General features: G+C 38.3%; 1 protein-coding gene across 6 annotated transcripts in view; it reads right to left on the reverse strand.

The window, feature by feature from the left end:
* Positions 1-16,041, reverse strand: part of LOC127643396 (nuclear factor 1 X-type-like) — a 138,094-nt gene that overhangs the window by 81,407 nt on the left and 40,646 nt on the right. For 5 of the 6 annotated variants that reach the window (XM_052126086.1, XM_052126091.1, XM_052126089.1 and 2 more), the window contains one exon: positions 5,103-5,634. In XM_052126086.1, coding sequence (XP_051982046.1) covers positions 5,103-5,634 — 532 coding nt within the window. Of the gene's footprint in view, positions 1-5,102; positions 5,635-6,273; positions 7,306-16,041 lie in introns of those variants that run through there. The other variant, XM_052126088.1, reaches the window with a different exon arrangement.

Raw genomic sequence — 16,041 nt, forward strand, 5'->3', positions numbered from 1 at the left:
CCTGTACCTCATACTTTTTTGGAGTTGTGCCCACACCTCTTTAGTATTCCTAATAAGCCTAACACAGAGCCCATGCAAAAATTGCAACAACAACAAAATAATAATAATAATAATATTAATAATGTTTATAAAGTACCAAAATTCCGATGTTTTTTTGCACTTACACAAATGCTATTTTTATTATTATTTCATATCTATATAAGATTACTATCACAAAAACGTATTATACTTTTGCTCTTATTTTGCCAATTTAAACTTATTCAGTTAAATTAATTAAATAGCAAAAATGTACATGAAACATTAATATCCAAATAAAAGTGCATTAAAGCGATGATTTGCACAATGTTGCTTAATTTTGCATCGCCGGCAAAATCATTGTGAATATATGGCGAATATTTAATATATCCCCCAGCCCAATTGGAGACGGACTGATTTCTGGCTTGGCAGTAATACAAATGATTAAAGACAGACATGAGAAGAAAAAACCTTCGCCTCGTCTATTCTCACTTTATTTTCATGTTTAGCACTCTGTGATTAAAAACCCTTGATTTATATCCTCTCACACATACTTGAACGCAGGTGCTCCTGTAGCACAGCTGATATTGGTTTGTTTGTGTTAACACATTTCACTTTTACAATCCTTCCTTTGTGCTTTTAAAATGCCCATAAAAGCTTGCGGTCAGTTGAGTGCTGAGAAAGTAAAAACCTGACACTTCGGTTTTAAACACAGAGTAACACGCAGATCTACAAACGATACTGAACATTACGTACTTTGACAAAACACATTGGAATGAATCAAACAAAGGCTTAATGATCACAAAAAAGAAATAAAAATGGCAAAAGCTTCAATTAAAATGAGTGCAGCAATGGCATATTGAAGCCGTAAACCCAAAACCTCAGGTGAGTCCGATCTGAACGCGCTCCTAAATAAAGAAGAATTGTCAGATGATGGAAAAATGATGTGGGGAGATTCTCTAAAATTAAAAAATCTGTCTCGTACAGTTTTCAAAGTTGCAGAGCAACCAGTGCCATGTGACTCACGCAGATGGATTTTCCTTCCATTTCAACACTCAGACTTTTGGAGGTAGCCTGGAGGAGAGATTGATGAGACAAAAACAAGAGAGGAGGCACTTGGAAGCAGAAAGAGTGAGGAGAGATAGAGAGACGCGTTATGTACACTGGCTCGGAGTGAATGGCGGCTGCTGAAATAATTTATTTAACAGTAAACATTTCATATGCGCCATGCAAAGCAAGAGAAATCACAACTTCCTAATCTATTGTGTGTTTTTACATTGTCTTTCAACATTTTTAAATAAAAATAATTTAATTATTAATATTATTATATATTTATTGTTTTAAAAAATATATAATTTTTACAAAATATCAGTATATTTATTCCACTGAATAATGAAGTATATATATAAAAAAATTACAAATAAAACAAACACTGAAATTCTTTCATGAAGATTTTTACCACCTATATATCGATCAGCCACAACATTAAAACCACCCGCCTAATAGTGTGTAGGTCCCCATTGTGCCGCCAAAACAGCGCCAACCCGCATCTCAGAGTAGCATTCAGATATACTATTCTTCTCAGCACAATTGTACAGAATGGTTATCTGAGTTACTGTAGACTTTATCAGTTCAAACCAATCTGGCCATTCTCCATTGACCTCTCATCAACAAGGCATTTCCATCCGCAGAACTGATGCTCACTGGATGTTTTTTGTTTATGGCACCATTCTGGGTAAATTCTAGAGACTGTTGTGTGTGAAAACCCCAGAAATACTCAAACCAGCCCACCAGGCACCACTTGACCACTTTGTGGCACTGTGACACTGCTCAAGTACCCTCGGGACATGCTGGCTATGACATATGCAATACGCTAAAGCGTTGCCAAGATATAGCTTCATGACCAATTTGGCGATCTCTGTGTTGAATTTGTTGAAGCATTAAATGGGAACGTTTGGGTCTATCAGAAAGCTTTTAACAATTTTTGCCTAGAGTGTCAGTAGATGATATACGGCAAATTTCGAATCGGACAAACGACATAGAAGTTAGTAAACGTTGGTTTTCGGAAAATTTTAAATGGTATCTAACTGGGCTGAACATGCAACCATGGTAACCATTGGAACCATCATGATTCAAGGTATCGGAAGAAAAAAATATTTTGTTTCTAGGCCAAACGGTTTAAACGTTACAAGCATAAACATGAGTGCAATTTTGAACAGATGGTGGCGCTAGAGAGTTTGTGCTAGAGGCTCCAAATTTCCCACAAGGAATGTTCAGATGCTCCCCTACAAGTGTGCCAAATTTTACAACTTTTTACCATATGGATCTATAGAATGCCATAGACTCCCAGTCAATATAATGATAACAAGAGCTGTAACAGATAGCACCTTCTATGCTTTGCCCCCAATGAAACTAACTTGAAGTGACTTTTTAAAGTGAACGGCCAGATCTCTGTGTTTTGAAATGGTGAAAAAGAGAGTTGAAAATGAGTTGAGAATTTGCCCCGAGCTCATACACACACACACACACACACACACACACTTTCCTGCACCAAAGGCATTGCAATTGTGCCAACTAGAGCAATTACTGTAGCAACTCCCGTAGGTGCCTGTCTTTTTCTTCACTCTTGCTTTCTTATAGACACAAAAGAGGTTGTGGAATACTGCCTTTGAGAGCATGACAATGAAGCGAAGGCCACGTTTAATGACAAATAAAGAGTTTATGCTGCGACTTCACAACCACAAGGACAAAATAAACACACCGTATTCAAGACAGTGAATGCAGAGTTATTTTTTGGCACACGCAACAAACAAATGGTTTGAATAAGGATAATTCTGGTCTTAGTTTGTAATGCATATTTCATATCAAGAATACAATTTAAATACAAAGTAAAAAATTCACAGAATGCCCCAAACCAGCGCAGTGCATGGAGGCCGTGTGCGTCTGGGGTTGAGAAAGGCTCCCTGAGCTCTGGCACAGGATGCCATGGGCCCCCGGATTCTGTGCAGCTGCCCTGCAGGGTGCCAGCCCCTGCCGAGGCTATTTGGAGCCTGATAAAAGCAGCAGTGGACACTGGAATTAGCCTGATAAGATAAGACTGCAGCACAGCAGCACATATTCTGAATGGGCAGCACGATGGCCAACCCTGCTGGGCACGGACTGCACCAATGTGTACACTGACCGAGAGAGTTGAAAGACTTTGTACCAATTGGATCAGAGCAGCCAGGAAACTGTTTAGCTCTGCAATGGTGCTTTTAAATTCATCCCATTTTTAAGTTGGTAACAGCAGAGAGAAAGAAATTAATCAAAAGAATAAATTCAATATTGCTTGATCCAGCTATTTGGTAATATTGAATAAACAGTGTAACAGATATCTAAACACAGTATTATGGAGCTGCTGCCCTGAGTGCGTTTGGCTAGCCAGACCTCGTCTACTACATGATGTGTGTGTGTGTGTGTGTGTGTCAGAGAGAGTGTTAGCTGTGTCAGAAAAAAGTGTTTGGCAGAATGAGACCATGCGAGTAACTTATCCCCTGAATACACGCACACAAACACACCAGCACGATACGGCTCTAAAACACACTGCCAATGAGAAAACACTGAAAGATGGAACAAGCCAAGCGCTCCATTATTCTCACACTGAATACTCTCTTATACCCAACATGCAATTCATTCTAAACACTCTCACATTAATGCAATTAATCATCCAAAATGATGAAAAGACAGAAACAGATTCATGAAACTCTAAGAACAATGGTAGAAATATTGGACTGGATGAGTTCTTCACATTTCAAATGGGTTTCCAACACTTTTTGACCAATGATTGATTTTCAATGACCATTTCAGCCATTCATTCACAAGTTATTCGATTCATTGTGCAGACCTGATTTAAACTATCATATTAATTTGCTTAAAAATGACAAATGATAAAAGACAAAACACGATCTGTGATTTTAATAGGGATTGACCAATGAATGAACTTCAGTCATTCATGAGTACTGCCATCTTAAATAATGGCTTGTAAGTGCGCTTACATTCATTTTATAGAATATAGAATATTGCTGGGGAGGATTTCCAATTTTATACCAGACAGTGATCTTTTTGGAATTAGTTTATTTAAAATAGGGCTGCACGATTATGACAAAAATCATAATTGTCCAATTTTTCCCTTGATATTGCAATTGCAATCCAGTTGAATTTATAGTCTTTACATTTGTGGTGCATATGCATGACATTCTGTTTATGGCCACACATCCAAAACAAGATGAGAACTGCATTCTTTAATAACTTTATTGCTGTTTTATACATCACATTGGCCCTTTTAGCAGCATGAAAAACAAAACTGTTTGTTAAAATTTGAATAAAATGAGTAACAGATATGTCTGAGATTGGCTACAATGCTCAACCACTGCAAGAAGAAAAAAAAAGCACGCCACAAATACACATTTTTAACGCAACGAGGGCAGACATACATATGTGGAACGTTGTAATTGACACTTAACTCTGGCAGTTGTCATATTAATCTCAATTATTGATTTGTTTAAATGGTAACACTTTACAATAAGGTTGCATTTTTCAACATTAATTTATGCATTATCTATCATGAACTAACAATGAACAATACATCTTTTTACAGCATTTATTAATATTTGTTAACGCTAATTAATACAAACAAAATTGTTCATTGTAGGTTTATGTTTGTTGATAGTGCAACTGTTGTAAACATATAGAGCTGTTCAGCTTGTAGTCCAAAAACAGGGTTCAAAGGAGGATTTGGCTTTTTCGACCCCCACAACCAGATAAATTTACATTCGCTATTGACTTTTCACATTTGATTACATTTCATTGACTTAAATTAACCTGACATGTCCAGGATTTCCATGACCATGGGTGCCCTTTTCCAGTGTCATTTTTCCATTGGCCACAGAACAACAATGCTCAAAGCTAGTGTTTATATGTGTGCGGGATTTGATCGTGATTATGGAGGTGTTGCCTTACTCTAAATTCTGACCCTCTGAAAGAAACCCTGTCAGCTCTTGAGTGTGTGTGAAGAAAAGAGAGAGCGAGACTGAGTGTATCCCACTTACCTGGCATATGGATGAAGTAGGCAAGGTACAGGTCCAGCTCTTTGACGGACACTCCGATGTGGTGCGGCTGCACGCACAGGGTATGGTTAGAGCATTGCGGCGACTTGACCAGTCTCTCTCCGTCCGTGCTCTCCAGAGGACTTCCCTTGAACAGAATCACCATCACCAGGTCCAAACGCCAGACCTTGTCAGCTTGCCGCAGGCAGTCGATGCGGCGGATCTTGCCCTTCTGGTCGGGGTTAGACAGGACGCAGCAAGGTGGTTTCTTTCCAGTGATGGTGAGCACGAAGTCTTCACGGAACTCCGGCCGGATGTCCTTGCGCAGTTTGGCCAGCAGCCGCGACGCCCACTTCTGTTTGATCTCAGGCTTCTCGCCCAGGAGTTCGTCTTTGACGGCGCGCTCCTCGTCCTTGGACATACGCTTCTCGTGCTTTTTGAAGTATTTGCGCTTGCGGGCCTGCAGGTTAAACCAGGTGTAGGAGAAAGCTCGCACGTGCGGGAGTAGGGCCTCGATGAAGGGATGGAATTCATCCTGGTGAGGTGGAGAGAGAGGGAACAGAGGAGAGGAGAGGAGGGAAGGGGAGAAGATGTTAGAATTGCGGAGCATGAGTGAACTGAGAGTGCGCCTGGCTTGGCAATGCTCTGCAACGGAAGGTGCATGATATGCGAGTGAGTGTGTGTGTGTGTATGTGTGTGTGTGTGTGTGTGTGTGTATGTGTGTGTGTGTGCATCACAAATACACTCACACAAACAAAAAACACTTTCATAAGCTTTAAATAGAAACAATGCATATTGCAGTCAATTTAGAAAAATAAAATTTTCTCACAATCTATATATTACACTATGGACATGCCATCATCTATTTGTATTTTTTTTTTTTTGCTCTATGTTTCTCTTTATTAAAACTGACATTAGTTGTCATTTTAAAAGACTAATCAAACTACACTTCAAAACAGACAATGATGTTTTTTAAAGGACAGACGTAAAGAGTCCGTAACAGCTGCTCACTGTTGCTTGTGCCAAACCGCACAACCAACCCCTGCTACTGCTCGTCCTGATCCAAACTACATCGCAGCAGACACAGAAACAGCATGCCACAGACAAATGCACAACACATGCAGCAAAATACACAACAGCAAAAAAAAAACAAAAAAAAAATGTTGGTAGTTACCATATTGTACTTTCATCATAAACCCTGCTGGTCGATACGGAGTCAAAAACAAAAAGTCAAACGTCCTCTCTGTACTCAGCTTGATACTACATGTCCTGATTATTACTTTACAATGTTTGCCAAAAAAAAAAAAAAATCAATTCAGGAAAAGAAAAAGCAAGATTTTTTGTATTTAATACACAAAGCAGAGAGAGGACAATTGCAGAAGAAAGTTTCGTAAAAAAAATTGGGATTTTGTCAGAAAATAACATGTGAAAACACGAAAGCCAGAAGTAAAATGGCTCGTAATTAAAATGTATGGTACTCACTGTTAGAGAAAAAATATGTACACATATAAATGCACAAATACCGCAACAAAGAGAAAAAAATGTTTGGCAAAGCCCTAAGTGGTGTTTGTTCAGATATGCGTGCTCTGCATTCGACTCGAGAGCGAGAGATAGACAGAGAAAAAGAGAGAGAGGGGGGTAGAGAGGAGCGAATGGAGAGCGAAAAAAAAAAGTGAGGACCGAATCAATGTTGGAAGAGCGCGTACAACCGCTGGCAAACCAAAAAGAAGCTTCTTTTTTCCCCTTTTTCTCTCCAACTCTATCTCTCTCTTCCTCTCCATGCTCTTTTCCTATCCATTGCCTCAGAGTGTGCCAGCGCGAAGCTGAGCCCACCTATTTGGCAAAGGGTGCCCGATCGCTCAGCCAATACGCACGCTTGAAGGGCTGAATGGGAGGGAGGCTGGTAGGGAAATAGGGTGGTGGAAAGAGACAGCGCGAGAGTAGAAGGGGGTAGGGGGTGGGGGTGGGGGGTTGTGTAGTTTAGGGTTCGGTCAACGGGTTGGCTCCTTACTTTGCCAAATGGACAAGTTCCTATTTTGTGCTACTGCAAAGTCCAGAGCACATTAATTTTACATGTACCAATCAGCAGCACCGCTCGTATTCCATTCCCACCTCAATTTACCTCCATTTTCCCCTCAAACTCAGATGCACACACGCTTTTACCATTTTCACCAATGCACTTGCCATCATCTCCATCAAGCAAGCGCACACGCGGTGTCCCCGTTTGCCCCATCCCCTCCCTCCATTGAGCGTTGTGTGAACACGCGGGCCAGAACTCCCAGCAGACGCTACAAACCAGCAGCTGCCTTTAGATTCAGCACACAAACAAAGAGCGAGAGACACATATATTCCACAACAAGAACACCATTCTGTCTTATTTGAGCGTCAAAGTCAGAAATGAATTAAATGTGTCTTTCTTAGCTCTTATGTTTCTGTAAAGCAATAAATTAATATTAATATCCCCACATTACTGTAGCTGACACTCTATAACTGTAGCACAACAAATGTTTTGAGGGCAACAAAGTGCATATTGAATGTCACAGCTTGCTGAAGCCACACAAAAATCACCCCAAAACAATTGTATTGTTTTTTTTATTATCGTGGCTTCCTAAAATCTAAGAAAATAATCAGTGTCAATGCTTGGATCACTGAGGGTTAGAGAATGACTGATACCTCAACATGGTAACATTAAACCATTAAAAGGAATATTCCAGGTTCAATACAAGCATTTGTAAAATAAAATGGACTCGTCCCTCCTTTTCTTGAAAAAAAGAAGCTAAATGGAGGTTACAGTGAGGCACTTACAATGGAAATGAATGGAGGCCAATTTTTGGAAGGTTTAAAAGAGGGTTTTTATGAAGCTTATAATTTTATAAAAGCACTTACATTAATTCTTCTTTCAAAACCTGTGTATTATTTGAGCTGTTAAGTTGTTTAAATCGCCAATTAACAGTCATTTAAGGGGTTAAGGGTTTGTTGACATTACATCGTCATGGCAATGAGTTTTTCAAACTGGATTTAACGTTACACAGAAAAGGTTAGTAAGTGATTTTATCACATTACATCATGTTTACACACATATTGTTCATGTCTTGTGGCTTTACATTTGGAAAAAGGGAGTATTTTATCGTTCAAAAATTGGCCCCCATTCACTTCCCTTGTAAGTGCCTCTCTATAACCCAGAAAAGGAGGGACGAGTCAAAATACATTTTTGAGGTCCACAAATGCTGTCGATTGAGCTCAACTTGGATTGAACCCAGAATATTCTTTTAAAAGCTTTTACTATTAGGTCACATTTATTTATTACGTTATCCATGTGCAATAATAGCTGGAAATTAAACAGCTATAATATACCTGAACTAATAAAGAGGTATTTTCTGGAAAGGCACACTGCGATTTGTTTATAATTTTCAACATACTCTAATCGATGCCTCCAATGCTATCTCAAGCCATTTTGCCATTTCAACAACAGCTAGATAACATTACCTTTGGGGAATATTTCAATAAGCAGAATTTGACAACAAATTCAACAAAGTCACAGAAAACCAAATCTAAAATTTGCAAAACACATGTAGATGATTTCAAAAAACGTGAGACAATACAAGTTCAGTGACAGTCCTGCCAACTGGCCAGAAACACTCACACTGACCCATCGGGCCATCTTAATTGTTGAGCTCTGCATGGGACACAACACATTCAATGGTTAAATCTGACACCAACCAATTAATAACACTGTTATTCAGACTTTATCTTTAAAGTTCTTGTCAGTTTCCAAATTACATTTTAAAGGAATTCAAAGGTCCATCACAATCCCTGTTCTCAATGATCCAGGGCAATCGCTAGCTTGAGCAGATTCACATCAAGAGATTTCATCTGGCTTAATTCCCGCAATGAGCTTTCGCAACATATGCCACACTCATAGGGCGACGCGGCACCTTAGGGTGATTAGCAGGCCTGCCCGAGACTACCGGGTGATGAAGACTCATTCCCAATGCAAGTTTCAAGACTATTTTGCAGTTCCGAAGCACCTAAAACCAGTGTTTCCTAACAAACAACAACAAAACAGGGCAGCAGGTTGGTGTGTTATTTTATTTTGTTTAACTAACTGGAGATTTTAAATGGAAATTAAAGGAAAGTTCTTGAATTATCAGATTCATTCAGCTCTTTAAAGGTCTACTCAATTCAGATCAGTCCACTTCTTTGTATTATCGGTCATTTTAAAAGGTGTTATCCATCTGCTTGATGTCTTGGTATTTTATTTTGCCTACATTTTGTTGGCAAAATTGAAATCAATCATGATGTTGTTATAGTACCCATCTGATTTGATTCGCCAGACTGCACAGATTTCCTGCCCGCTTATTTCCTTGAAAAAAATTCATATCTCCTAACAAAGAGTTTGCAAATGTCTGCATTTAATGACCTGAGATACTGAAAGGGGGAACAAGGCCTCAAGTTCCCTTTTCTTGCTTGAAAAATGTGGTTGAATGATCGTAGAAAATGGAAAATTACCATTTTGGATGAAACCGATTTTATCCCATGAAGGAAGAACTTTGTGTTACAGACATGAGATTAAATGCAAGCCAAAAACAGCATTTAAAACGGCGTTTGCTCACGTTTACCCGCAGTCAGCAGGATTTGTTCATTGCTGCATGGCTGTTTTGCCTTGTGAGCCAAAGACTGTGTATGTCATTCAGACTCTTTTATACCACCGCCTATATTATCTTTGTATGACACTCTCCTCTCTAAACAGTGACCTTTGTTTTATGCAAGAAAAAAAAGAAAGAGAGGGCAAGAGGAAGATGACAGTTTGAGAAAAAAGTGAGATTTTCACAAAAGCTGTCTCGCTCTGTTGCATGCTGCTTGTGTGTTTTTTGTCTGTATAGCGGGGCCTACTTCTTCCAGAGAAAGAGAAAACAAGGCTGAGGCTGTGAAAAGAAAACTCGGCAACACACTCTCACACACACGCTTCATTTCCAGAGTCTTTGCTAAAACCGTCTGCACCACACATGCAGTATAGTAGCCCACTAAGTTAAATTAAATGCTTAATTCTTCATTTTGTTTAAATCCCATTTCTACAAAATGTCTAAACCAGACCAAATGTTTGATGTGTGTATTTTGTCTAACACAATGTAAGCCCTAATGCTCAAAATTAAAGGAAAATTAAGGAAAAATTGAATCATACAAACTAGTTCCTTGATGAGTATATAGAACTTTCTCTTTCTTTTGAGTTCACGAAACGTACACCTTTTTTGGGGGGTTACCATTATGGTGAATAGTGGAGCTTGAGATTAGCTTGAAGACCGGTATATTATTTGATCGTTTTACAGTATAGTGATATACTTGTTGAGCAAATATGCTAATAAAAGCATTGTTTATTCAAGATGCTAATGTTCACTATCTAGCTAGGTTCTCTCTACTTGTAATAATTAAGTTGTGCCTACATGGTGATTTTAAGCTCAGCCAAATATATACATTTAAAATGAAGTACAATTAAAATGCACGAGTTAGCTTACTCAATATATCAAGTTAAGAGAAAAATCAACACGCATGCATAGTACAAAATATGACAGTTCTGCTTACTTAAACTTGTAATTTATTAAGTTGATTAATTTGATGTAACTGATTACCTCCAATTTTTTGAGTTCTGCTAACTTATTTGGGTTTACAGTGAATCTTAGGGGTCTTTCAGTAACCTAATTATCTGTCATTTTAAAAGGTTTTATTTTTGGTGTAGCCAAAGGCAACAACCTTTAAGAGCTTTCTAACACTCTAGTTGTGGCTCTCATCATAATAAGCTGAAATATGGCTCAAAATGTCCACTTTAAAAACAAAAAGGTTTGAAGAGAATAACGACAAAACGAAATGGTTGTAAAATTATACCATAGGCTATACCCTTTTTTTTTTTTTTTTTTTGGTCAGATCTGCCCTTTTAAGATTTAATGTAGCCTATTTTTTTTTATACTTCTCATTTCCGTTTTTCTTTTTATATCTAAAAAATAAATAATTATAAGATTTTCTTAAATACGGTCTATGACGACAGTCCTGTTAACCGTTACAGTTCTTTATTTATTTATTTAAATCGCATTGGCGGGAAGCGCGAGCTCCATCATTCTAAGCACGAGACAAGGAGGGAAAGGCTGCAGATCTCTGTTCGTCCAATAAACAATATATATAGTTTTATAAACTTGTCTTTATAAAACGAGAAAAAGCAGCTCTCTATATAAAGTTTTTTTTTTTTTTTTTTTACATTTTTAGTTTTCAAATTCATGATATACTAAGTGTAGCCTAATTAGTTTTAACGGGCTTGAACGAACAGCAATGGGAGGAACGAAATCGAAAATACTAACAAAAATAAAATAAAAAATAAAACACATCAGATAATTGTGGGCCAGTCAAATAACCCAGCATTTGTGCATTTATATAATATAAACATGCGTATCATATTTACATTAATGTAATGTATATCGACAGCAGTATGCAAAATAAAATTAAAAATAGGTTCATTTTGTATGCGGAATTTAATCTAAAACTTTCACTTTATATCACAAGACTGGCTTGAAATCAGATTTTCCCCCCGGACGTTAAAAAAGAAAAGATTTGTAGTAATATTTTTTAATTTCTACGTGTTCTTACAAAAAATCCCAATGTTCCCATTAGACTAAACAATGTTAAAAAAAAACATCTGTTGGGTAATCAGTAGATTTAAAATAAAGCCACGTTTAATTATTATATTTTCCATTTACAAGGCAAAATAATTAAAACATAATTTGACACATTTTAAAACAAGAGATGTCTCTGAAAGTCTGCAGGCCTATACATCTCTGACCTAAACTGAGAGAAAGGCAGATGACAGGTCTGCAATCCAAGTTGTAATTAAATTAAACAGAATAGATTTAAAACATGGTGGTTTGCTTAGGAAAATGACAACAACAAAAAAAGATTGTCTGTGTCTTTGTCGGGCCTACACCCGATATTTTTAAACAAAACATGAAGGCAGACCTACTACTGAGGATCAAATAAAATAATATTAATAATAGCAACAAGTAGGCAAGACATATCAAATAGATTTGGAGAGTTATGATTTCTGTGCAATTTATAAACTGAAATGTTTCCAACACATGACAATCTGAAGAGTCATTTCAGCGGGTTCAGTACTGCTGTATTCTCCGTGCATTAAAAAATGATCCAAACCAGGGAATATTTAGCAAAGATGGGCCACTTCGATTAAAATGAATGGGCGAAATTGAAACGCTCAACCAGGGATCTCTGAGCTGTAGAAAGGGATTCCCGCCTTACAGTTAAAAGAGCCAATCACCTTTTAGATACAGAGGACGCCTGTCAATCAACTCTAGAACGCGCATGCGCATTAGCTACACAAGCCGGGAAAATGCTGTTTTCAGGGTTATATGGGGTACAAAATCACACTTTATGATACCAGTATTGTCCAATTTTATTGATGATTTGAGATATGTTCTTTCTAACCTCTTTTGAGATTTTGGTCTTTCCCTATTCAAGCAGAGAGGAGCTGCACCGGCATGACTGGAAATTGCCTCCCGAGAGCGCTCAAAAATGGCCGACAGTGGAATGACTCGCTAGACTTCGTCCAAACACAGAACGTCATGTTGAAGTCGCGCCACTTAAGTGGTCATGTTACCCTAAATGCTGAACCGTTTGTATGTACAGTTTAAACGTGTTTTTAATTATCTTATGTCGTTTATTATGTGATATGTATGAACACTGTAATGTACAAATAAGTGTCGGCTGATCGGCGCGCGGTGAGATTTGTCAGCGGACTATTGAGGAGGTGTAAACTGGAAAAATGCGGATATGGAATGATTTTCCGGACATTATTCAAAAGGAATTGCAAATTGTATTTGCAATTGCGTTTTCAATTTGTGGACGCATAAAATGTGACATAATCCAAACGCAATTGCAAATCGCGCATTACCGTTTGCATTTTCGTTTAAGTGAACGCACAGTGACTGCCAGATTTCAAATGGAAAAGCAAAGTCCGTTTGCAACTGTGTTTCCCATATCTTACGAGTTTTGGCCCTGTCATATTTAAATAGCAATTTCAATTACCATGTCTGCTTTTTCACTTTCTCAGCGTCGCGTATGTAGCCAGCCAAAACTCAAGTGGAATACTAATTCCCTTAGTATTTCCATTGACGCCTTACACAGAAACCTGTCAATCAGGGTCAAGGGTGGGATTATGCTATGGGGCGTGTTTGTCTTGGGAAGTGACGTCACTCACAGTCGACGGTCAAGATCAAATAAACCGGCGTCTGTTCAGGGCATCACCTCTTTATTTATTTTGTATTTATTTTAATGTTTATTTGACAGGGACAAATGCATAGAACATTGCTTTATAAAGAATAGGCTACAAAGTAGATGCCACGCATACATGTTTCTAGCCATGACTAATTTGCAACCCCTGTCCCTGGTTAGGCTTAAAAATTTAAAACAAAAATTACAGAGTATTGAGTTTAAGATTTATAATTAATAAAATACATACAACAAATACATCCCATATATGAAATAAGATATGGGCTTAAGTAGATGTGGAAGTCACTATATATCAAAGTCTAGACACATTTAACAATACAAGAACACAAAAGTGTGCATATGTCTGTGCGTGCTCACATATGCAACATTATGTTTGTATGCATTGTGTTATGTCCTGTACAGTCAGTGTTCACAAAGTTGTTTCTGTTTCAGCCATTGCTTTAAATGTGTATTAAAAACCTTGAAGTCTGTCAATGTTTTAATTTCAGATGCATTCCACAAATGTAGGCCTCTTACTGAAAATGATGTCTGACCAAATGTTGTTCTACGTTTTGCGGCTATAGTTTCCACTTATTGTGCCTCTAGTTCTTATTCCGCTCTTTTGTTTATGTACTAGTTGACAGAATATTTCTGGTGCAATGTTGTTCACACACTTAAAAATTAGTTTTAAAAAGAAAAATTTACAAAACTGTCAAAACTCAAGATATTATGCTTCCTTAGAATGATGCAGTGATGCCATCTTACAGATTTCTGGTCCATTACTTTTAATGCTTGTTTATATAATGACTCTTGACCGTCGACTGTGAGTGACGTCACTTCCCAAGACAAACACGCCCCATAGCATAATCCCACCCTTGACCCTGATTGACAGGTTTCTGTGTAAGGCGTCAATGGAAATACTAAGGGAATTAGTATTCCACTTGAGTTTTGGCTGGCTACATACGCGACGCTGAGAAAGTGAAAAAGCAGACATGGTAATTGAAATTGCTATTTAAATATGACAGGGCCAAAACTCGGAAGATATGGGAAACACAGTTGCAAACGGACTTTGCTTTTCCATTTGAAATCTGGCAGTCACTGTGCGTTCACTTAAACGAAAATGCAAACGGTAATGCGCGATTTGCAATTGCGTTTGGATTATGTCACATTTTATGCGTCCACAAATTGAAAACGCAATTGCAAATACAATTTGCAATTCCTTTTGAATAATGTCCGGAAAATCATTCCATATGTGGAGACGAGCGCGGCAGCGAAATAATACGATCGCTCAGACCGCCCAAGCACATGAATGTCGATATTGTAGGCCTATGTGTGTATCTAAGCTATAGTTTGGGGGTATTTTGGGTATCCATAGCCTACATAAACTAAATAATGATTTTTTTTTTCATTCTAAAAATGCTAATCTATACAGGCCCCATAAAGACCCAAGCTATTTATGAACCAGAATGTTTTAGAGACTTTGGGTGTGTTATTTTAACTTTTAATATCAACCCAGATGTGTATGACTTTCTTTCTTCTGCTGAACAAAAACTATGATTTTTAGAATAATATCTCAGCTCTGCGGGTCCATATAATGCAAGTGAATGGTGTCCAGAACACTGAAGCTCCAAAAAGCACATAAAGGAAACATTAAAGTAATCCATAAGACTCAAGTGGTAAAGTCCATGGCTTAGTTTGGATTTACATAATACCCATCAGGGCTGGACTGGGAAGAGAAATCAGCCTGGGATTTTACAGAGGAACTGGCCCAAAAGTTGAAGGGGGGGGGGGGGGTCGTTTTGTGGTCCGTTATGCATAACACGGCGGATCATTTTAGCTAATCGTGGCCCATTTGGCACATTTCACAGCCGACTCACTGGCCCGCTCGATTCTCCCCCCAGATCAGCCCCAAAGTGCGTCGGACCACCGGGAAAATGCCCCGTATGCCAGATTACCAGTCCAGCCCTGCTACCCATACTATTTCTGCCATTGTCACATATGAAGTAGTAAGAGTAGTTTGGGTAGCATGCCATTCTGAAATCATTCTTCAGAAGTGATATGACAGGTATGGGTGTGAAACAGATCAATTTATGTCCTTTTTTTTACTATCAATCTCCACTTTCACATTCTTCATCTTTAGTTTTTGGCGATTAGCATTCTTTGAGCATATCGCCACCTACTGGGCAGGTAGGAGAAAATATATTAAAAAAAGACTTAAATATTGATCTGTTTCATACCCCCCTGTTTGGTCACCATTAATTTAAATCTGAATTTTTTTTTGTCAGAAGAACACATCTGGGATGTCATGAGGGTGAGTAAATGATGAGAGAGTTTACATTTTTGGGTGCTGACTACCACCAGTGAGTGAGTTGAATATAGGGTGTACTTAGTGACTCCAGCCAGGTCTCCTAAGCAGCCAAATTGGCCCGGTTGCTAGAGAGGGTAGAGTTACACGGGGTAACCTCGTGGTCACGATTAGTAGTTCTCACTCTCAATGGGGTGCGTGTTAAATTGTGCATGGTTCACGAAGAGTAGTATGGGCCTCCACATGCTGTGAGTCTCTGCTGTGAATTACTTCATTGCCAATGCTTCATGGGACTGTACAATGTAAAACATGATAGTCCCATTAAGTTATGTTAACTTTATTATCTTTAACTCCAACTGTCACGACAAGTTT

The sequence above is a fragment of the Xyrauchen texanus genome, chromosome 5, assembly GCF_025860055.1.
Source record: "Xyrauchen texanus isolate HMW12.3.18 chromosome 5, RBS_HiC_50CHRs, whole genome shotgun sequence".
NCBI lineage: Eukaryota > Metazoa > Chordata > Actinopteri > Cypriniformes > Catostomidae > Xyrauchen > Xyrauchen texanus.